Source organism: Gasterosteus aculeatus, chromosome 6, assembly GCF_964276395.1.
Source record: "Gasterosteus aculeatus chromosome 6, fGasAcu3.hap1.1, whole genome shotgun sequence".
Lineage (NCBI taxonomy): Eukaryota > Metazoa > Chordata > Actinopteri > Perciformes > Gasterosteidae > Gasterosteus > Gasterosteus aculeatus.
This window is the reverse complement of record NC_135693.1, coordinates 13,290,189-13,313,518: the sequence shown is the minus strand read 5'-3', so window position 1 is coordinate 13,313,518 and position 23,330 is coordinate 13,290,189. Positions and strand designations below refer to the sequence as shown.

Below are 23,330 nucleotides of genomic sequence, written 5' to 3'. Positions count from 1 at the left end.
AGACACTTTGATATATATATATTACTAATAGACGGTATGAACTACTACATTCCGAATAGACTGTGTTTATTTTTTTACTGTTTCACAATAACGTATTTGCTTAAGTCTCCAGTTTTACCCATGACCAACTATTTGCCTTCTGCTCTTTTTTTTCCTATTAGCTGATTTATTTTGGCCTTTCGTGGCAGCACGATTAAGTTACAGTAAAAAACATTATATGATCATAACATGATCAACTATCAGCTTAAATTGATTTTTTTCACACATCCAGCAATGCACAGCAACATGAGTATTTTTTTAGATGTTGATTGTAAAACCTCAACACTTTATTCAGCAAACTATTTGCAAAACATGTTGTTTAGTGCTGCTCCCCGCTGTGTAAATTGGATTTCATGAAACCCAGTGTTTTTACTTCATGAGCTTACCAAGATGCAGTGCAGCTCAGCCTCCTAAACGTGCACTTACAGATTCATGGTCAATGTATTGCAGCAGATTTTTTTGTGACAGTATTGACTGGCCTATAAAGCAGTAGCTTTGGCGTAAGTCGCTCAGGTTCTGCTGTTTAGGAAGCATTTCCTTTCATTTTTATCATACTGAATAAAAGAAACAGAACGTAGCTGCTTTTGCTCCAGTTTACTTAATGTTGTTTTAGTCTTAGTTTTAATATTCTATGTGATTTCCTATCTACGTTTTGGCCCCTGAAGTGGCCGAGAATGGCAGGCTTCTTTAACTGAGTGTCTTTGATCGTGTGTTGGAAATCAGTCAAGTGCTTAAATAAACAGCTAAATATATTTATTATAGCATACGTCAAAGATTATGAAATATGAACGGAGGAACACAGGCTGCAAAATAAATCACATATTCCTTTCCTTCATTCATATAAACAGTGCATTTCACATAAAAATATAAACAGAAAGAAGTATCACTGCTCCGTTTGCAAGATATTCAACTTTAAGTAGATTGACACAGAAAATCATTTACAGTCACAAACTGTACAACAGTTGGCAGAAGAGAGGAGCTGGGCAATAAAGCAAGAGCATGAGAGACTGGATTATATTTGGTTCAATGTACAATTCTGTAAAATGTAAAAAGTCTGGTGATATAGTCTGCTTTCTCTATGTAGAACAGATTATTAAAGGTTACACTCTTATCATGGTTCGATTACAAGAAACATTTATTGAAGGTTGGGGCCTAATTGAAACACCTGATGACAAAAAGCAGAGTGAAGAGAGGTAGGCAGAGGGGAGGGTGACAAGAGAGAGGGGAGAGCAGGAGATTTAGAGAAGGCTAGAGCAAGATCGCAGAGTGGGAAGAAGATAAGAGGAAGTGAAATACTCGGCAACATGCAGGCGCGGCTTCAGTTGTTTTTACTCAGCAAGCTCTTCAGGCTTCTCTCCACGGCCTCATCCAGCTCCTCCTCCAGCTCCTCCTTTTTGGACATGGCGAGTTTGGACTGATAATCGCGTACTATCTGTTCTATGTAAGGGGCACTTTGTGTTCCATGCAGCATGAGAGTCCACTCTTTCAGGGCTCCGCGCTGTGGCTCCTCCCCCTGAAAGCCCACCTCCAGGACCCAGGTCCCGCGCGGGTCCTCGCCCCAGGTGTGGCTGGTCATGAAGGGCCACTTGTCGAAGCCCACCTTGGAGTCGTCGTCGCGGGGCCTTCTGCTCAGCAGGATGGACTTTGTGCCCATGGGCGAGGTCATGTTGACGTTGAGGTCGCCGCGGCGGCTGGCGTTGACGGTGACCACCGCCTGGACGTGCTCTAGGTAGCGGACAAAGTTGTCTTTCCCCTGACAGGCTTCGCTGTTGATGACCAGCACCAGTTTGTTGCCGGTCTGGATTTTACTGGAGTGAAAAGAAAGTATTAGTGTTAGTGTCAAATAAAAAAGATAAAATGAAAAAGATGGACCAAAGAGACAATATCTGTGCATCCCTGTAACGTGGCTACGGCTGTGTGCAGGTGTCTAATCTAACCGTCCTACTCTGAGTATCATGAATCAACCTGCTCCTTCAAGTTCAACTCACATCAGTAGCGATGATGCCACGTCAGCTTTCCCTGCCGAGCAATTTATCTCTAGTGGTGGAACAAATTACCTTTCGGTCTACAATCCAAGGCCAGATTTAATGACTTTTTTTCATCCTTTTAAATTTGTCCAACTATGTTACGGTTTAATACAGAATTTGTATTTTGTAATTTACTTCAATATGCTCCAAACATGTACCAGAATAGTAATAAAAACAGAATAATTATTATTATACAGCCAACTGTAAATCCGAGGCCACGTTGACTGCACGTTGTGCACTGGACCTCTTCTAAACCGCGGCTCGTGTACACTGCATAAGAAGGTCATTTTATTTTAGTTATGTGTGGATTTGATTTAAAGTGTAAATAACAGGTTGGTCTTTGTATTGCTGTTGCTTTGTTGCAGAGAACACATACTGCTGTTCCCATCTCTTCGGGAGATGGAAAGAAAGCGTAAGAACGCAGCGGGGGGCAAGAGGCTACGAGGAGGCTTAATAACATTATTAGAGGCCTGGGCTACAGCGCCGGCGGTGGGAAATTGGGGCGGCTGGATTGAGAGGGTCGACATGGAGGAGTTGACAGAAACAGGGATGGTGAGCGAGACGTGCCGAACAGATGTCTGGAAAACGCTTAATAGAGCAGTATGCTGAGAGGTGAGTGCAGCGGGGATCTGTAAGGGGCCGGGGAGGCCAATTACTATTCCCAGAAAAACGGAAACCATTCTCAGTGGGGTGTTTCCCAGTAAGTTACACCCTGTAATGCCTGTTGAGTAATTGGAAGTTACTAAATGGGAGGCAGTTATTCTACTAACAGCATTTGACTTGTAGGCATAGACTGTAAAGGTGGACGTTGTCACTCGCTGTGGCGTCGTTTAAGCGTCTTTGGTTTATTACAACCAGAAGTGACACGAGACGGTCGAGTTAAGTACGACCGAAGGCTGAATAACATTCTCAGGCAACCAAAAAGGTTTTGCTTCACTCTCCTGAACTGAAAACACACTGTTATTAAGCGGTGAGTTACAAACACAGATCATTTCCGTTGGACTCTGCCCTAAAGCATTCGTTGCTTTAGCATTTATTTTACTTTAAAGGGGACAATTGTTTACAAAATGAACATCATGCTGTATTAACGAAGAACTAGGGATTGAGACCATGCTCTCGTTCATTTACTCTCATTTCAGTTTACCTGAGAATAAATCATGTGAAAAGTAGGGTCATTCTGTATGTTCACACTACGTCACCCCCTTTTTGGTTTTTAGAAATAATGCAAGTGTACTTTGGCATTAACTTAACTTTTCAGACACGCAGGTTGCCATCTGTCACATAGTCATGTAACATGTAACTTATGTGTTTAATCAGCATTACTCTGCCGGTGAATATGTGAGATCTCACTTCAAACCCCCAGAATGATTTCATGCGCAGCTGGCGTACGGTTCCCATCAGATAATGCGGGAAAGTGATTGCAGCAGTCTATCGGAGAGAAGGGAGAGTGATCCCTCTGAACGGCAGGACCAGTCTAGATTAAAAACACGCCCCCCCCCCCCCCCCCCCCCCCACACACACGCACACACACAGCTAAGGAACCCATGGCCAGCAAGAGCAGCTAGCAGATCAATGCCGAGCAGCGTGTTTGCGAGCGTGATCATATCAATGCTTATTGCTTTTCGTCTGGTGATGCACCAGCACATATGTGAGATCTCTACCAAAATAGAAGCAGTCGAGGCCCCGTGGGTGCTGCTGCTGCTGCTGAGGAGACAATGAACGGATTCCACTCCTAAATGCTACCTTTTACTATCAGCTATTCTTTCCCATATTTCAGGTTTGGCTGATGTCACTTTCTGCAATGGAACGTCATGATACATAACCGCTCTGCAATAACGCTGCTGGAGCGAGTCGTCAGAGGTGCAGTGGAAGCTGTTCGGCTTCTGAGGGATGCTCCGTTTGTTCTGGTATTGTTCTCAAAGGAGGCGCACACACACACACAGGCATTCATTCACACATGCACGCGGGCATGATTTCACACCGTGTGGTGGTGACTGCCTCATGTGTGGAGCACCGATTGGAGACTAAAGGAATAGGAAGTGTCGAATTGGAACACCCCCCCCCCCAAAAAACATGGATACACTGCATTCAGTCCGCTCCTTTTATCTTCACCCACACACTGACCCTTCCCACAATGAATATGCAAGCTTTGTGTCCCACACATATACTGTACACTCGTGATCACCTGCACCCGGAATCCCTCACTGGCTGATCTAATTGACACACAGTTACCAGGGAACGCCACGCCGGGGCATTTGTGGCGCTCTAATGAGAGCAAATGGGAGGGCTAGCCCCGGGAAACCACCGGTCACATGGTGCGCTCAGAGCCTCGGGGCGTGATGGATAGGATGAAAGAGAGGAAGAAGAGGTGGAAAGGAAAGGATGTGCACAGGACCACTCTACCTAAAGGCCTGACAGCAACAGTTAACATCACAGCGTGTGAGATAGATAGATCTCCTGTTTAAAACCTGTATAAAATAATCAACCTCCAAATCAAAACAAGGACACTTTTCTAAAGATTGTCATTGTGACCTTGTGTTTACTGTGTGTGCTTTTACTGTATATTTTCAAGATCTCCTCCACTCCCAAAAGATTTGACGCCATAAACTACAGGTCACACCGTATGAAGTCTGTTTTCATCACATATGAATCAAACCTTGTGAAGCAATTTTTCATTCTCGATATTTTTTTTGTTGTTTTTAGCAAACTGAAATGTTTTCAAATCAAAAGAAGATCACTCAGTTTTGTTAAGGTTGTTTACAATGATCTATCAGGCAGATATTAATTTTAGAAGTAAGGAAAATGGGTACAACAGACAGCTCCTGTCAGGACAACAGTTCATGTTATAACAAAGCTACAGGACCATCAGCCAGACAGAGCGGCTAATCTAAATATGTCATTATATGAAGTAGACACTCCCATCACATGTGTTTTATTGAATTGCTCGGTAATTAGATGACTGCGTCTCTTCTGCTCAGCAGTATCTTCCTACATCACAACAACATCTTGATGGGGGACAGTTGCAGAACATAGAATGGTGGGACGGCGCAGTGGACTCACTGGGTCTCCTGAATGGATCCGGCTACGCAGTGGAAACGCTCGGGCACGGTTTTCCATTCCTTGGCCATCTTCACCATGCCGCCGGCGTCCAGCACCCCGTATCCGAACAGGTGGTTGAACTCGAGGCCCACACCGTTCCTCCTCCACTGGTGAACCTCGTCATGGAGCTTGTTCCTCTTGGAGGTCAGGACTGACAGGTGCTGCATGTCTCTCCACGTCAGGTTGGGGCTGCGGCGGACAAACAGTCACGACAAAAGGCGGGAGGATAAAGAAAGGATGATAGAGCAGTAGAGGGGAGACAATATTGTCATTTAGAACCAGCAGGAGCAGAAAAACAAACATTTAACGACTAATATTAAAACATTTCAGATTCATAGATCTGCATTAGTGATATGCTTTAAATTGATTAACATCCCAGCGTCTCTACTGTGAGACAGATGGTTGCCTTTGTCTGTCCTTCCCTCTATTATCTCGGCTGCGTTGTAGTGACAGCTTTGTTCTGGCTGACTCACCGACTCCTGCCGTCGGTTCAAGTGTGTTTGGGCAGTAAAAAGGCGAAACAGCCGCTTGGGTTATTTGCCGTCGGACGGGGGTGAACATCCGCTCCTCCTAACGGCAACATCATTATTGTGTGTGCAGAGCACACAGCGTTTCTTTACTCAACTCCACTTACTGGTGTCAGTTAATGGCAGCTATGTCGTGTCAGCCTTTAATGGGAGAAATGGAGCGTCGGAGAGAGAGGAAAGGCTTCCCTCTGGGATGTGAGAGGCGGCAGTTTCCTTGGTTTTGGTTTTGTGTGGGCAGGTTGACTTAAGTGGCGTACAGTATGTTTTCCATTATTTTGTGATTCACAAGGAACAATCAGCTCTGAATCCACAAGGATTATAAAACAAACTCCAAATTGTATTTCCCACACTATGTTTTATCATAGTCCCGCTGCTATATGCACAATTGAAGTAATACATTAAACATGAAGCTGCGCGAGCTTATAAACTATATTTATCAAGCCTTATCCATAAAGATAGAAAGAGAACTGATCCAAGTAGTACTCGTGTCCTTGACCAAAGCACAAGATATGCAGGGTTTTTCTTTTCATTGCCTTACGGTTAAGCAACTATAAAAGTTGAAAAATTATTTGTGCTTTTAAGGAGTTCATACGCACAGAGCAAATTATAATAAAAGATCTGAGGTCAGATGAAGTTTAATAGATTATCACAACATAAAAGCTCAAGATTGTACTTGGAAAAAATATGCAGCTCATAAAAAAGCTGTTTAATATTATTCCAATTCAGTATCTAAAATTTTATTGTTCCAATTATACCTTCTGACCAACACTTCTTCCATACAAGCATCCCATCTAAAGCAAACATCACAAATACTTGTGTGCACAGGGCAGTAGGACACATACTTTGCCTCAATTGCCAGAGCAAAGACTCCAGCCGCCTCTGGAGCTGCTGCTGACGTTCCAGAGTGACGCAGCGTGCAGTTCCCGTACAAGTCCGTGGTGGCCTGAAATGAGTAAATCACAGAATCGTTCAGTCCCTGAAGACTGCACATATCATATTTTACTTTTATTGAACCTCTGTCAAACCCCCCACCTAATCAATTTAGTACGGTCCCTATGCTACAAACTCAGACATTCAATATACAATTATCTGGGAAAGCAATTTGACGTGTGCACAATCATTTTAATCCTACGTGTTTTAGAAAAAAGATTAGAACAAGAAAAAGAAAAGAAAAGGACGGAGTGTTTATTGGCTGTACTGATCCATACACACATCAGCGGACAAGTTATGTTTATTTACTGAATAAGTATTTCATTATTTAAATTAGGGCTTAATTAGAAGTGATAACAGATTGAATGAAATTAGAGAGGAAACCCTAGGGAAGATGAGCGGCTCCGTAAACAGCCAAAGGTGATTTGCATAATGGCAAACACTGCTGCTGTCGTACACTGGGAAATACTTTTTACCCACATGGTGTAGAGCGCCGGCCCCTGTTCTCTGTGCTGTGTGTTTTGTAAAACGAAAGATCAAGGTTATGCTCTCTGTTCTTTCTGCTTCTTTCTATCTAATGATCTGCTGAGATAATACTCCGGTTCGATACTGTGGCCCAATTGTGTACACTGAGGTCAGTCACTCGATTAACTTTGGTGCCGCGCAGGTTCCCTTTTCTTTTCACTAATACAACAGAAAAACAAAACACATTAAAAAGTCTTTGGTGGGATTTTGTGCTTTGCTAATGGTTTCCCTTGTCAGGATAAAAAATGTTTTCTAACAATAAGACCTAGAAAAAAGATGATTAATGTTTCCCGCTCCCTTAATAACACATCTACTGTGATTTAAAACGCAATGATCCACACAGTGTGTTATGGCTACTGCTGTGCAAAGCAAAATGATGCATCTGGGTGTCCAGGAAGGCAATCACAGAGGAGCTATTCCTGAACCACCATCTTTCACAACCAGCCCGCAATCACAGCGTAACAGCTTCTCAGGCTTTTCCCCCTGATTTCATCCAATCTCCTGAAAGGCCAAGGATACAGTGCCTGCTGGAGCAACTGAAAGGAAGCCATTTACCGTTCAGTCCATGAAATGAGGACACACCTTTGAAAGATGTAAAACGTTACCGACCAGAACAACGTCGCCTTCGAAATGCTAAAAGTGCTCGCGCCTATTTAGGAAGGCAACTCGGATCGTCCAAAAGCTTTAACTTCAGTCGTGAAAACACGTTCGTAGACAAACACACTCACAACGCCGGCCTCTGGGTTCCTCTTGCGGCCGTTGCTGAAGGTGGACGCCAAGGTGGAGGAGCAGCTCTCGTCGTACAGGGCGGTGCGTCCGTCGTTGATGGCTGAGTTGATGGAGATTGTCCACATGCTCGAGGCGTAACCGTCACAGTTGCAGTCGTCATAGCTGCCGCCATCTCCCGATGCCCACACGTAGATGCTGCCCTTTCCTCCGCGCCCCTAAAAGAAGATTTGTCATCGCAGTATTGATCGTCACGTTTGGGAATTTTGGGAGCCCGGCTTTAACTGTGCAGTGTTTATCAGTGTGTTCCAGTTAAATACGAATGTACATAATGATTGAAGAACAAATATGCAGAATGTTATCGCCAGAAAACATGATGTAACATAGAAAATAGAAGATCATAGAGCTTTGCAAACTAAAAACCTACTAATTAAGTCTTACTTTGATGTAGTGCTTTATCAAATTTGTGGTTATATTATTTTCATTACATTTCTGTTTTTGTGAATGATTCCAGCGAATCGCACAGAAAACACACAAAATTGCAGTCTCTAAAGCTCTTGACAACTAACTGACGTGTGCAAAGTCCTCCGCTGTTCTTTGTACATAGAACAAGATGAAGGTGGTGAGGTGAAGCTACTGGGTTTGTGTGCCTGTTTGCTGGATTTAGTGTTTTTTCTCTATTGGAGGAAAATGACACAGAAAAAGAAGAACAATAGACAACTGCATACAATACAACAGTATGTAACAATGATACTGTAAATAACTGGTTTAAACAGAAACACAATAAGTTGACAATCAGTATCAAAGTAAATTGCTTATTTCTGATCAGAGCTATGATACGTATTTTGAGTCACAACTCGTATCTTTGCATTACTGTAGTCAAGGAATGGGAGAGCATTTAAATCCATTTCCTGCACCTCCTCCTCGCAATGCAACATGCTGCCTTGTGAGCATTTAAAAACACAGTAAGATGTCATCTTTGTGGCTGTAAGAGTGCCTTGAAGCAGGAAACAACTGACTGCGGCTCCATGCAGAGAGCATCCTCTCCACCAAAGGCTGCACCTGTTTCTACAAAAGGCCGTCAGTTTCCAGAGAACAAAAGATCAAGTGGAGCAAGAGTGGCGTGTCCGTCCCAATGCTTATTCATGTGGCTCTTTGTTGGATTTCCAAGGACAGGTTTGAGCGTGTTGAGCTTTTTTGTCGCCTGCACAATCCAAAAATAGTGCCTTCATTTTGCGCGCTGCGCAGTGTTATTCGTTTCCATTATCACTATCCGTTTGTAAAACCACACAGTTATGGCCAAGATGCAGCCTTGAATCCACTCTGTCTGACTCAGTTGTTAATGTAACGGGATAATTCAATTTTTTAAAAATGCACATCGATGTTCAGCCTACACAATAGCCCATATACGTGATAATTAGAATCTAACAGACATTACGATGAAGTGGCTGCTTGATGTCTTTGTGTTTACCCGATCAGAGATTACACTTAGTGTTGCTGCTAGACGGCTAACCTGGCTGAGACGAAGGTCATTTCAAAGCCACCCGCATCTGCTGTGCACACAGTGCATGATGATGAATCAAGCAGGTAATTGGCAGTGGCGTTGTGGCCGTGAGACTTCTACTGTATGTGTGTGTCAAAGGAGACTGCCCTTCAACCGGACAGATGTGAATCTCCATTTGAGATTCAAGCCCTAGTTTTCTGTCCTTGGGAGATATTTCCCCTTGCTCAAGGGTCCTCAGGGGTCCTCAAGTGTCCTTGAGCAAGGCCAGAAATGTTTATTCAGCTGCCGAAAGCCTGAATCTCCACTAGTTTTTCTTTTTGTGTGGGGTTGGGGTAGTTAATCAATTAGAAAACATATCTTATTTACAGACATCAGTCAAACAAAAAGAATAAACTATTTCGTTCAGGCTGAATTGACATAAGTGGAGTTTCCTAACCCCTCAGCGCGGCTCGTAGGATGTTGCCTTACCTTGTTGACACCGTCAGCCATAGCCTGCAGCGTGAGCTCTCTCGGCCCGTCCACCGTCTTTCCGTCATCCGTTGGTCCCCAGCTGGCGCTGTAGATGTCAATGACCTGGGGCATGTGGCTGATGGACGACGCCTCGATGATGTCAGTCATAAAGGGCTGGTCCAACATCCGGATACCTGAAAGGGAAACCTCCCAATGTGAATCTGACATTAAAATGTGGTGTACTATAGGTAGACGATAGTGTTACGGGAGTTTAGCTCCATATAACTGGTTGATTTATAAAGCTATTTTCAGCTGGGCAGGTTTAGAGTATCTACACTGTCATGTTCTGTTGTGTCTTATTTTGTATGTTGTGTTTTAACAACCTTTAAAAGCTACCAGTACACACACTGCTGTACCTTTCGGCAAAAAAGCTTACAGCATGTTGAGTTTGTCATTTTTTTTTAACAAGATTCTCTGACTAATCTCATATTAACGACTGAACCAGCAGTGGCCATGGCAGGCCATTGTGTCTCCCAGGTTATAGTTAAGTTATATGAAGAGGAAACATGGAGTATTTTTTCTATGTTGCTACGTGGACTCCAACTGACCTCTGCAGTAATTTGCAACAATCGTATGAGATGAGGTACAGACGAACGCTTCAATACCAAAAACAACGCAGCATTGTTCTTCCACATTAAGCAATATTTCAGCCCAAAATCACACCAGCGTCAGAAAGGTTATTTGCTCACATCTCTTACTGTCATTGATTTATCACACTGTCCAAAGCATGGCTTGAAAATGACACCAACCTGCCACTTTGGAGTTGTAAGCGACTCCCACGCCGCAGATGTTGTTGTTGGCTGCTGCAGACACCTCTCCAGCACATCGTGTGCCATGACTGGTGACAGCAAAACGTAGAGAATGCACCTTAGAGGATTTGCATGAATTTGCATGAATTTACGCAGGATATCCTGTGCTTAAAGTTTGAGATAAGATTTCCCAGATTAGATGCAATTCAGTCGGCTTTGTTTCACACGAGAATGAGGAAATTGTTAATAGAAGAGGTGTCAATTAAATAAACAAATACTGTGGGACCTCTAGAATATTAGCTCATGGAACGATGCGAATGCAACGATATTAACACATTCATTTATCCATCATCCATTGGAATTTGAATAAACACGTTTGCACGTACCAGTGTTTTGTTTGCACCATGCAATGTCTCTATCCCTCCAACCCTCCGCTCTCCACAGGGACTCTGCAGAGAGTCAACCCCTCACTCCCAGCATGCTTTGCAACAGACAGGCTGCTATTTATAACAACCAGCTGATTAGACAGCGAGTTGCGCCCGACAGTCAGCAACTGCTACGCTGGCGAGCCGAAATACTCCCCTCTTACTCCCACACACAGACACGCTGATACTGTACATCTGAGCAGAGGGAGGCAGTGAGGAGGAGGAGGAGAAGAGGAGAATATATATTCCTGTTTGTTCCTTTTACTCCGATGTGGGTGGCAGTGGATCAGCCGTTGTGTTTGGGAGATTGCAGGCAGATAAGGTTTTATCAGGCAGGAGGTCGGCGCTGTGAACACTGCCGCCCAGACAAAGGAGGACTTGCACAAGTCCGGCATCCTTTCAACGTTATCTCCCGCGAGTGAGCGTGTAAAAATAGGTCTTATGCGTTCTATTGTGTTGTGCCGGACAACCGCTCTGTTTATCTGCACCATTGTGTCTTAATGGAACTTTGTGAAGAGGAAATCAATGAAAGCGAGCTGCCAGAACGCACACCGAGTATGTGCGTGTGTGTGTGTATGTGTGTGCGTGCGTGCACGTGTCAACGGGGTAACCGAGTGAGCTTCACCTGTTGAACCAGTCGTCTGTGTAGCGTGGAAATGGGAACGGGTCGTTGCTGCTGAAGTCGTAGCTGGCAGCGGCATTCTGAAAGGATTGCATTGGATTCATTCGCAAGAAAAATAGCATCAAGACAGAAAAAACAAAAGCCTCAATGCCTCGCTCTGTTATGGAGATGTTCTTTTGGTTAGGTACACCAAGCCTGAGTATAACTAACTTGCTTGGGAACTACATAACTGTGCGAGTTACACGTCATCCGCCCCCGACCCCGGAGAATCACAACCATTTCTGTCTTGCACAATGTTTGAAAGAAAGACTGGTAATATAATATATATATAACTAATAATATACTAGCTCATGTAAGGCTGCTGTAGTTATACTGGTCATTATGTCTAAATAGGCAAAGGAAAACCCTCCTACCAGTCTGTTTAATCTGAACAAAAAAATCTATTGTCGAAATAACCACCTGCTAAGCGTTAGCCTCATACTGAGTTTACAGACATGAGAATGGTTATCAATCTCCTGTTTATTTTGTAAAATCTCCACCTCTTGACTTCCATACAATAGACTTTATTTCTAATAAATAAAGGTTGCAATTCTTATGTTGTGCTTAGTAAATCCAACTACAGAATACGTCATCTGCGGTGATACTGAAATAATGTGTGGTCACAGCGGGGATTTCAAGCGGGGGGAAATAATGGCCCAATCACTGCCGGCATTTAATTCCACATGGCCAAAAGTAATAGCATCAGAATGAACAGCAATGGAAAAGCAGGAGGAACAAGACGCAAGAGACACATGTCTGCCAGAGAGACGTTTATGCAGCCAATTTAATTACCAGAATAGCCATGTCTGCCGGATCACGCACACACACACACACACACACACACACACACACACACACACACACACACACAGTTGGATTCAAGGTTCAACAGACATCCGAGGGAAAGTCCTGCATGTTTTGCTCTTTCTATAACACTCTTCCAAAGCTTATCCAGGCTACTTATCTGTCTTTCACCTGTCACTCATGTCCCTTGTCATCTATTTTTCTCTGTAACAAAGTAACAGGTGCCTCACGTGGTCGTGAGCATGGGGAGGCCACGGCCGTGTTCATTAGCTATTGAACTGAACACATCAGATCCATCTGGGGGCTGTTTCCACGCACAATCCTGACAGCTCTGCTGGCTGACATTTAGAGTAAATGACTCATTCGGCGGCAAAGAGAAAGCAAAACAGAACAAAAAACAGCCTACTGACCCAACGGAGAAACACTGTAATTATCACCTCATCACATCAATGTGACTTGAAGAAAAGTAGCAATGTGGGGAGACGTTCGCACCTTTGTGATTGTTTAAGGTTGATAAGTAGAAGCGTAAATGTCAACCATCTCTTTCATTTATCATTGCATACACAATGTTGAATAAATATATATTAAACAAATTGGCTTATGATTATCTTTATTCACGTAGAAATATTAGTGTTGCCTCCGAATGTATTTTGTGCTCATGTCAGGAGCAGTAGTGTGTTTTTTATTTTCTTTATTCATTAAATGGTGGTTAGTCCTGGTAATATATGACACGAGGGGCCTGTTCATGAATCACTTGCTGTGATGCTCATATCTTCCGCTATGAATCCGCTCCTGTCTTCCTCTGGTGCCCTGTGAACGACTGCTGGTTAAGAATGACGGATCGTGCCCAGAGTCAGCCACCTTTCCCCGGGAACCCGCGTCTGTTCACCGGACTCGGAGCTACATTTGAGAGAGCAAGCACTCAAAGCTGCTGTAGCAAATTTAAATACATGTTTTGGAATAGAAATAACCGGATGCTATAGCTATGTTTAATTTCTGTATTATTGTACAACTTCTGACGTTTTATTACGTCTTAACCTGCTCCCTTTCAGATGGAAATACCCACCAAAGAATATCCAATATTTGACAAAGATGAAAGAAAAGGGAAACAAATTTACGTAGTCTTTGCTTTTATCATCTCACAAACCTGAGGTTTAGCTAATTAATAATGGCATGATTCATAGGAGCTATTCTGCGGCAGAATGAGTACATTTAGCTCTATTTCTGTATTTTGACAAAAGTGGGATTTTTAATATAAGACTTTTATGAGTATTTCAGTGTTTGTTGTACTTCTTCCACTGCTGAAGAGGCAAATTGTTTAAATTCAGAGTCAAGTCGGTTCTTCTGCATGGGTTTTATTCCTGTCCTATTGTATATGTTATTAACAATGGAGACAAAGCGAAACCTCATCACGTTTTTCTTTTAGGGATGTTTCTTATGCTTTAGTGGCTAATCCTATTCTTCCATTTGGTGCTGATATCCTAAATTATAGGATGAGCGGATGCAGGTTTGCTATACCGTGTGACTTTGCAACATGCATTAGTCCCATGAAAGAAAGTACTTTATCTGGTCCAAACAGTGAAGACGGATGTGTCCTTTTATCTACTCCTAAAGAAATGCCTGCGAACATCAATTGAAACCGTTTATATCACATTTGATGAGCCCAGAGCACTATAAATCTCTAAATCCGGTTTGATACACACTATCTCTATCTTTCTCTCACTCCATCTCTCTTACAAAAGCCACACATGAGGTCAACTTCATAGTAATGTCCAATCATAACAAGTTGTCATGGTAACGTCCTTGACTGTAGTAGCATTTGCAACAGAAATCAGTCATCCGCTGAACTATGCTGCCTTCCCTCCGAACACATCATGGTAGACTAACAGAGTGCTAATATTGATGGCCCTACCTAATATTAAAAAGGGTTAATAGAAATATAGTGTATCTGCTAATATGTTGCTTGGTCGCATAATACAATTATCTGTATGGATGTGTTTATTTACAAAATAATTGAAGTTGTATTACTTTTGTAATTTGCAAGTTAATGTGCAGAGAAATCGATCTACCAAGTTACACAATATCTTCAAAATGGTACAATTAACTCGCAAATCATATTGTGAGCTATTGCTACAATATGATCATCACACAAAATAGGTGATCTCAACAGTTTATTATCTAAAGTTGATAAAAATATAGACACAAGATCCACAACACAATCATCTCAAATCTAACCAAAATTAAATTGTTTTGTTTAAGGTCAGCTGATGGCTGAGAAACACCATGGCGGCGGCATTAAAAGCAGGATTACATACACAGCGTCTCTCTCTCTCTGTTGCACTCGCTCATATGCACTATGGATCTGTGCACAGCATGATAGAGCATGCTCCTGCATCACCAGCTGAGTCTGTGTTATTTTGGGGCCGAGGCTCATCCCTGTTCAAAGGCGAGGAACATAGGCGAAGTAGGTAGACAGAGACGGGCACACACAGAACAGCACTTACACAAGCCACTTTTAACAAAAGGGAAGTCACACTGTGCCAATGTAATCTTACTTCTACAAGTATTATTATGAAGCATGGATGCAAATGTCCGAAGCGGGCATTTTGTGACTGAAAAGGATCGCTGTTTCACAGCACCGTAGTTTCTCTGGAAGCCGCCGAGACGGCGGCAAAAGGCAGTTCAACAGAAGAAACTACAGATTATAGTCAAATCAAACTAAACCTTCGGCATTCCCTCGTTCCATTTAGCTATCCATCTTGTCCTTTTAAAAAAAAAAAATTATCAGTATTCTGGCGTCACATTATGCAGCGCCAACTAGCCTGGCATTATCTCTTGCTCGTGACAGATCGGCCTGCCTTTGTGCCTGCCACGGTGCAGCGTGCATTAACATTAAACAGCTTGGCTGGCCCTGTCTCTGCATCATCCGGGAACACAAGGACACTCTGCAGCCATGAAGGTAACTTGGAAAGCACTGCGGATGGCAAACCACGCAATGGCCACGCGATCCTCCACCTGACCTCTGCTTTGTCATTAACAGCACTTATGGAAGGTATGAAGCTCAATAACACTGGCGTACTCACATAATTTGATGCCAGGTCTGGATGTAGATAGTCGATGCCTGAAAGGTAATTTTCACATTAAACATTGATATTAAGAGGGTGTGCTTGAGGGATTGTGTGACCTCTGATGTCTCATTGCTGATTCACCAAACATTCATATTTATTTAGGTTTGGTCTTAATAAGATTTAAAAAAAGAAAAAATCAAATAAATGTTGTTTATTAATTCAAATAAATCATTAACACTGTTTTAATGTTAATATCATGCAATTTATATTTTTGTGTTCTAAAAATATGAGACAAATGGCGTGTTAATATCTTAAGCATTGCACCTATGCTTGCAATACCTTTTCTGCCAGTTGCTGTCATAAATAGACCATTTTAAAATATACCATTCAAGACAGGAAGTGTAGTCCTTGCATTGAAGTGTGTCAAATCTAGTAGAAACTCCTGATAGTAGCACAAATCTTTCAGTGTTAAAACACACGCATTGAGATTTGGTTCTAATTATTAAAACAAAATATTTGGTGATTTTCATTTCCTGATACACAGACATAATCAAATGACAAATATATAGGAACAATTACATTATTATTCCTGATAAATTATCAGTAGTCCCCTATACGCAATCTGGAAAGAAATAAGCAATCTTTTTCCTGCTATTTATTGTACTGTGTATTAAACAGATGTGGACACTCACCGTCGTCCATGATTGCGATGGTAACTCCTTTGCCCGTGTATCCCAGTTGCCACGCTTCAGCCACATTAAGATCCAGCCCAGGGGTCCCGTCTGCTTGGCCTGTGTTTATCTAATCACTCAGACAATATGGAGAACATCCATGACTCACAGCACCCTGGTGAGTCGTCATTAGAAAATCAGTCAACCTGGTGTGTGTTTGGTGTGTGTGTGTGTGCGTGCGGGGGGCAGCTGTGGATAAGGACTGCTTGGCGAGGGGAGAGTGAAGGCGAGAAGAAGGGAAAGTAAATGTCAGCGATACGATACGCCGGATGACTGACAGCAAGCTTGCGTGGCGTGAAAGTCACGCTTGCCATTTAGGGGGAACAAGAGAGGAAGGAACTAGGCGGCGTGAACGCAGCGATGAGATGCCTCGGACGGCATCGGCAAGACTAATTAAAGAATGAATAACAACGTTGACTCTGAAAGTGCTGGGGAATGTGCTCTGCCTCTGAGTAATTAAGGCGGGTTGGTGCTGAAGGTCAGACAGCATGCAAGCGGCCGATTGGCTTATTACTCACCAGGTACCACTGTTTTGTGAATAGAGGGTCACTCATGTTGGCTTCAATATCATTGATATCTCTGTAGCCTCGCTTTTGACGACTAAAACCCTCCTGTTCAACGACGTTCTTCACCTGGGGACAAAGAGGGAAAGAAGTACTATGTCAGGATCTATTTAAAGGCAACACGTGACCCCTCGGAACGTCTTTCTAAAGAACACACAAGAGGAATTGGAAATAGAATTTAATATGACGGGGGAGATGTAAGCGTGTGCTGCTCTGTGCGCTAGAAATCAGCAGACCCAGCTGTGCTCTGCTGCACCGCGAAGACAGAACATGATGTAAATCAGAAGGGGCTATTCTCCTCCTTCTAATCAGAGAGGCTGCAGCTGGAGTCAAGGTTTCCAAACTCACCTTGCTACACAAGAAGACATGGAGTTTTTTTTTTCCATTATATTTTCAACAAAAAAAGCATCAGCAATTACACTCAAACATACATTTGTGTTTCTTTGAATCATCAAAGATACTTACAGGCGGTGAAACAGCTGTGTTTTGGATCACAAATGCTCACTGAAAGCTGCCACAACACCATTTATCAAGCTGTAGACAGATAACACAGGCCCGGAGACCGAAATGATGGGGATAAATGTCAGGAAATTTCGGTTCTCGATTGGCTGGCTGCTGTCATCCAAATGATTGGGTGTCTCTGGCAATGTTGCATCTTTATTTCTGCTACATTTGGAAATCAAGGAAATAATACACTCCCAATATTTCCCTGTCTCCATCTCCTGCCTGTAGTTATGACAACAACAGCAATTAACGCTAGTCAATCGATTCAGCCGTTGTAATTGGAAATCACATCCCGTTTCCTGGGAGGTTTTATCAAATAGGCACCTTCACACATTGGGAAGAACTGATGAGATTGAGAGGAGGTAAAAAGGAAGCATGAGTCATTTGATCTATTAGGGTCTGGTGATACCTAGAATAAGCCTGAAGGAAGCGCTCATTTGGAAATGTGCTACTCTGGAACTGCTTGTCAAAAAAGGTTGACGAAAAGCGGTTTAATTTAAAGGTTTAGCTTCTTTTACGTCTCCTTATGTGCGTAGGTGTCCTGGGAAGACTGTGCGCTCCACTTCAAATGAAACACATATGAATATAAAATGAACACAAAATCATAGTAATGCTAATGATCAAAACCAAACTGAATGTCTTCCCACATCAAAGTTACATTTTGAAAAACACGTCACTTAGGCTACATGTTCCTCTTGTGCTTACTTTTGAATTCACTCAAGTGTGACGTGAGAGAAACGGGCTTTGTCCGCTGTGTTCACCACCACAGAGAAGAGAGCAGAGCAGCACTTAAGATGGCCTTTTAAAATGGCCAAAGGCTGTTCATCCAGATCTATCGTTTATGGCATACGCAGTCCGGAGGCACCCACACCGTAAATCAACAGTCATTTCAAAGATATATCACTATATTTGCATATTATTCTTCGGTCTGGTAGGAATTCCTTTTTTCAATTGGCCTCTTGTCCACAAATAATTTCAGAGGCAAACTGCAGCAGTTTCTACATTTTCCACAACCAACCATCTCTCCATCCATCATCAATTTATTCCATCACTTGGCAGAAAAGCCAGTATTTCCCCTGAGACGCCATGTCACACTGCTCAGTCTCAACATCAAACAGTGCCCTTGCGCCACCATCGGTCTTTGTCTTTGCCCGCTGCCCGCTCACAACTCAAAATGCTCCAGTTCACTTCAAATCAAAGAGACCGTGCCGGCATGTCCTCTCTCCTCGTCCTCATTTTCCTCCGGCTCTTCCCGGGCGTGTGTCTCAGTCAGGGGATGCTGCTTATTCACAAAGATGTATTCCATTTTTCACCTTCATTTATTTTGAACCTCTGTTCTAATAGGCAGATATAGATTTGAATGTATTTGTGATGTAAAAAGGAAATATTGGGAGGGAGGAACAATGGATGGATGGATGAATGGATGGTTTGGTTGAATAGATGAATAGACGTCTCATTTGAATTAATGTGGGACATGAGATGTAAAAGGACAAAGGAGGACGAGGAAGCATAGAGGATGATGCAGTGAACACAGGGAAAAGCTAGTGGGAGAGTCAGAAGTGGGTCAACACGCTCCACTGGTAAGAGTCCAATGGGCGTCTGAGACACTTTGAGATCTGAATGAATTTAAATTGCTGCTTAATACATTTTACAGTCTATTCAATTTGTGTGTATGGACTATTTCAAATATATAAACAACTAAAATACATTGGTTAAAATAATGTTTACAACCTTTTCTTTTTTTTAAAGAATATTAAATGTATCTTTCACAGAACTCCAGTTGCAACACTGACATTTGTCTGCCAATCCGCTTTCCAGCTTGATAAACAAGCGACATTAAATCAGAGGGACTAACCCCATCTATTCCAGAGATGCACAGGAATCAATAACTGTAGAGAAGCATATGAGCCTGTCAAACATCTGATTAAAACCCAGCATTTGGAACGTAGACCTGCCCATGTCCGGGCTGTCTCATTTCCATTAACTGTATTAGCTCGGCGGAGTGGCTCGCATTTATTTTCATTAGCACCTCTCACAACCACAATTAGAGAGGTTAGTTGATTGTCTGCAGCAAGACCTCCACTTTTACCGCCTGCAACGGGCTAAACAGACAGAAATCTGCTTTATTTAGAAAAAATAAGCTTGGAGACGCGCCGTGTTATGAAGTAGAGCCGAAACGAGCTATAAATTTATCAAAAGTCCATTAAGTTTATTCAAGCAAAAAGTGTCAAATCAGCTAATCAGCTTTAAGCATCTAAAGGACACGTCTATAAAAGGTAGTTTGAATCAGTGAGTTAGAGCCGGGTATTGAGGAAGTCGCACAGCGTTTTGACAGATGCTACAATTATGAGACACCAGTGCTTCTGACATCATCATCATCATCATCATCATCTGTGCACCATTTTCGAAATACAGATAAAACTCACACAGTTCACACTTCATACAAGAGCTTCGTTGTGTGTGTGCATCAACATCAGCAGGACAAATCATCATTTTATCTCTGACTATATTGAATAATATGTCTATCCTTATGATGTTGGCTTCACTTTATACTATAGTTTCTGTTTGCCCTGATTATGCCTGTCGTTGTAAAAGGCCATTAAAAATAAGGCGTCATCATTTAAAGTAAATGGGGAGCCACGCACGTGCAAACAGTGGACACGCAGCGTGCTTTTCTCAGTGTGCATCTTGGCGTGTGCTTACCCTGTGGTCTTTTTGGAGCCGCTGTCTGCTGTGGGCGCTGCGTTTGCTCTGCCTCTTGAAAGTGTCCAGAGGATAGAAGTGAAAGAGCCCCTCTCCAAAGGGAAGCTGTAAGACAACCACAAAAAATAAATAAAACAAGAGATCACAGATAGCCCGCGAGCCAAAGCAGAGATGACAACAAACACAGAGGCCACAAGCACAAACACAATATTCTCTGCGTTATAAATAAAGGGAGGAGAAGGAGAGCAGGTGAAATTCCACTAATTCCCTCTCTTTTTAACAAGGCTCTATATTAAGGGACTGGAGAGCAGAGCTGGAATCAACCATAATAAATCACAACGGCGGGGAAATGAGATGCATCATCCAGAGCTTTCCCTCCAGCACTGTGCACAGATTAAAGACCCCCTTATGCTCGTAACAGCCAGGGTCAATCCTCCGAATAAACGCTTTCAGATGCGCCCGTCGGATCTAATGTGAAAAAGAAATTATCATGGAAGGAGGAGGATTATCCTTCTTCCGCTGCTCTTAAATTCTACTGTTGTTGCCCCAAAAAAAGATGTGCTGATGTAATATCTCGTCCTCTCTCTTTTGTCTCTCTTTGTGCTCACATGTCTGTCCCTCAGTTCTGGGTCCTGGTCTTGTTAATAAAGCAACAATAGAAGATAATTCAAATGACACAGACATTGTTTAATGATGCATCCCATTAAGACAAATATAGCCACAGATTACATAACCTGGGAGGCAGGGAGGCAGTAAGGGGTGGCGGGTGATGTAGAAAAACAAGAAATGGAACTAGCAAACAGGACCGCTGATGCTCGCCACCTCACAGAGATTACTTTCAGATTGAAACACGTTTTTTTTTTGTATGGAGGAGGTAAAAAAAATAGGGAAAGAATCTCATTCACAGCAGTGCAGACAGCCTTCTGTTCACGCCTCACTGGCTAAGGCGCCGGCCAATTTCACCTACAAATTTGACAAGGCACACATACTGTCAGGGAATTATTTCCACTGGTCTGCCACAAATGCCTTGTTATGCAGCTTTTGATTTGTTGTGATGCGTGCTGCATTTGACGAGCTATACTTATTAATAAGACATTTTGTCCCAGGCTTCTGAAGAGAAGGTATCACGTTATGCAATCTGAAAACACCATGTTGCCTTTTCCGTGTGTGAGTAATAGGACATTTTGGGGGGGGGGGAAATGTCATAAAATCTATTGTTGAAATGTTTATTCCTTTCAACAAACCAGATTCTAAGATAAACTCAAATAAGGTAGACAGATTCCCCGGATCAATTAATGGTATTTAATGAATTAACTTAAAGATTAGGATGTATCAAAGACACATATTTCACAAACAAATCTTCAAATATTTGTCTTTGTCCTTTTTTTTGTCTTTCTTCATTTATTTCGTGTTTGGAAAATATAAATGATGAAGCCGGGGCAGCTTTGAGTCCCCCGGGGGGCCACAAGCCATTGGGAAACCTCACCAGGGCCTACGTTTGAGTATGAATGACGTCATCGAATTAGGCAAAACTGTAACGAAGTGAAACCCAAACGAAACCAAGAGAAAAGCCTCCTGGGCTTCCAAGTCCCGCTTCAAACTGTTTGTCCTCGGGAGGAGAAAAAAACCCCAAACAAAACAAAAACAAAAACAAACTACAGTGGCAGCAATGCGCGACAATGCGAGCCGAGCATCCCATTTACCTTTCGGGCGCTGTGGAACCCATGTTGTGTTGCAAGTTGGTGCGCCTCATCCTGAGCGTCCTCGCGCAGCTGGACCAGAAGATGGTCCGTGGAAGCTCCTCGCGCAGCCTGCGCCGCGAGCAGCAGCAGCAGCAGCGCGTTCAGCGCCACCATCGACCCCGCGCCCGCCCCGTACCGGGAAGATCCACGCATCGTGTCGGGCGATGTGTCGATCCGTCCCGTCTGCCGGACCGTCGGAGTGGATTCCGCGTGCGGGCTGCCTCCTCGCTTAAGATGTGGGAGGAGGAGTGGGGGAGTGGGGGGGGGGGGGGGGGGGGGGGGAGCGGAGGGGAGGTGAAGAGGTGGGTGAGGATGCGAATGGGTGGGTGGGGGGGTGGGGGTGGTCGAATCAAAGCCTTTGCGGACGCATCTCCTCGCCGTCGGCTGATGAGACCGCTGGAAGTTGTTGATGCCGCTCCTGCTGTGTGCTGAGTGCGGGGAGGAGGTCGTGCGTTTTGGACCAAACCTGCATCCTCAGCCTTCTATCTCTCCTCCTCGTCCTCCTCCTCTTTCTCATCTGTAATTCATTTACCTTACTCGCTCGGGTAGTTTCTGCCCGTGACGTTGGACCAATGGGCTCCGGCGGGTGTGTCCCGTCGTTTCCTTCCCCGGATGAGCTTTTCTGGCACTTTTTTGAGAATTCCTCACACCGCCCTCGGATTTGATGGGAATAAGCATTGATTGGTGTCTGAGGCTGGCTTCGTTGGAATGGATGCAGGCTCTCCTAACATCCCAACAGGATGGAGTGTGCCATGCATGGCTCGAGGTGACGTCTAGGGAATACCTCTTTAATGAAATGTAGTTCCTCCGGACATGATACTATACACGGCCTTCTACTGAGCTTGCGGTCCTCTCTTTGTGTTTCAAATGCCATACCTCCAATATGACCAGCCTGACCTTCTTTTTCAAATGGAATGTAAGAAGAATAATTGGTTATTGGTTATAAGAACACTTGGAGGAGGACAGCAGGTTGTAAGAAGGAACCTTGCGAAATATAGACGTCTTTTACAAATGCTGCTCATTAAAGGCCCCCCCTGCAACCCTGCTTTTGACCTGCGTCCCCGCTGTTCTGTGCTACCGGCCCGGTTAAAGGGTGTCTGTGGAATGATGTAACAGCGACGTGCATGTGTGAGAGAGCAGGGACCAAGGCGGAGAAATGTTCTTCCCGTGTTGGGTTTTCCTTATAGAGACTGTTGGGGGTTCTTAGCCTTCCAAGAGGAACGCTAGTTGTGCTCTTCTGCTTAAATCCCTAACAAGACGAACAATGATTGATGATATGTTTAGCTCAACCAGAAGGACTCAACAGCGGTGACCTCAAGTGAAGGATCATGCCATGGCTCTAATATAGATACCCCCGACCCCTGAGCCCCTTTCAATCGTTGCCCTTTTCAGCACGTTCTCCGATTAACAGATCCGTCCATGTGTTTTTATCCTAAAGCACGTGGGATGTTTTTGTTTTTATGCTTCCTTCCGTCCGCCCCGAAAATGTTGTC

The 23,330-nt window shown here is 43.5% G+C and overlaps 1 protein-coding gene across 1 annotated transcript; it reads right to left on the bottom strand.

The window, feature by feature from the left end:
* Positions 1–777: 777 nt before the first annotated feature.
* pcsk2 (proprotein convertase subtilisin/kexin type 2) lies at positions 778–22,369 on the bottom strand. The gene is made up of 12 exons (XM_040178643.2): positions 21,799–22,369; positions 20,096–20,200; positions 16,844–16,957; positions 16,287–16,395; positions 15,610–15,647; positions 11,687–11,763; positions 10,637–10,725; positions 9,846–10,021; positions 7,876–8,091; positions 6,535–6,635; positions 5,127–5,354; positions 778–1,847 (listed from the first exon to the last, which is right to left on the bottom strand). The coding sequence occupies exons 1-12, from the start codon at positions 21,988–21,990 to the stop codon at positions 1,358–1,360; spliced, it is 1,935 nt and encodes a 644-aa protein (XP_040034577.1). The 5' UTR covers positions 21,991–22,369; the 3' UTR covers positions 778–1,357.
* Positions 22,370–23,330: the final 961 nt, after the last annotated feature.

Excerpts from the sequence above, each read along its gene's own strand:
- pcsk2 (XM_040178643.2), bottom strand. The coding sequence starts at position 21,990 with ATGCGTGGATCTTCCCGGTACGGGGCGGGCGCGGGGTCGATGGTGGCG. Across the intron at positions 8,092-9,845 it reads TGGCTGACGGTGTCAACAAG|GGGCGCGGAGGAAAGGGCAG; the intron begins GTAAGGCAACAT and ends ATCTTCTTTTAG. Across the intron at positions 6,636-7,875 it reads GGAACCCAGAGGCCGGCGTT|GCCACCACGGACTTGTACGG; the intron begins GTGAGTGTGTTT and ends TACTCATTTCAG.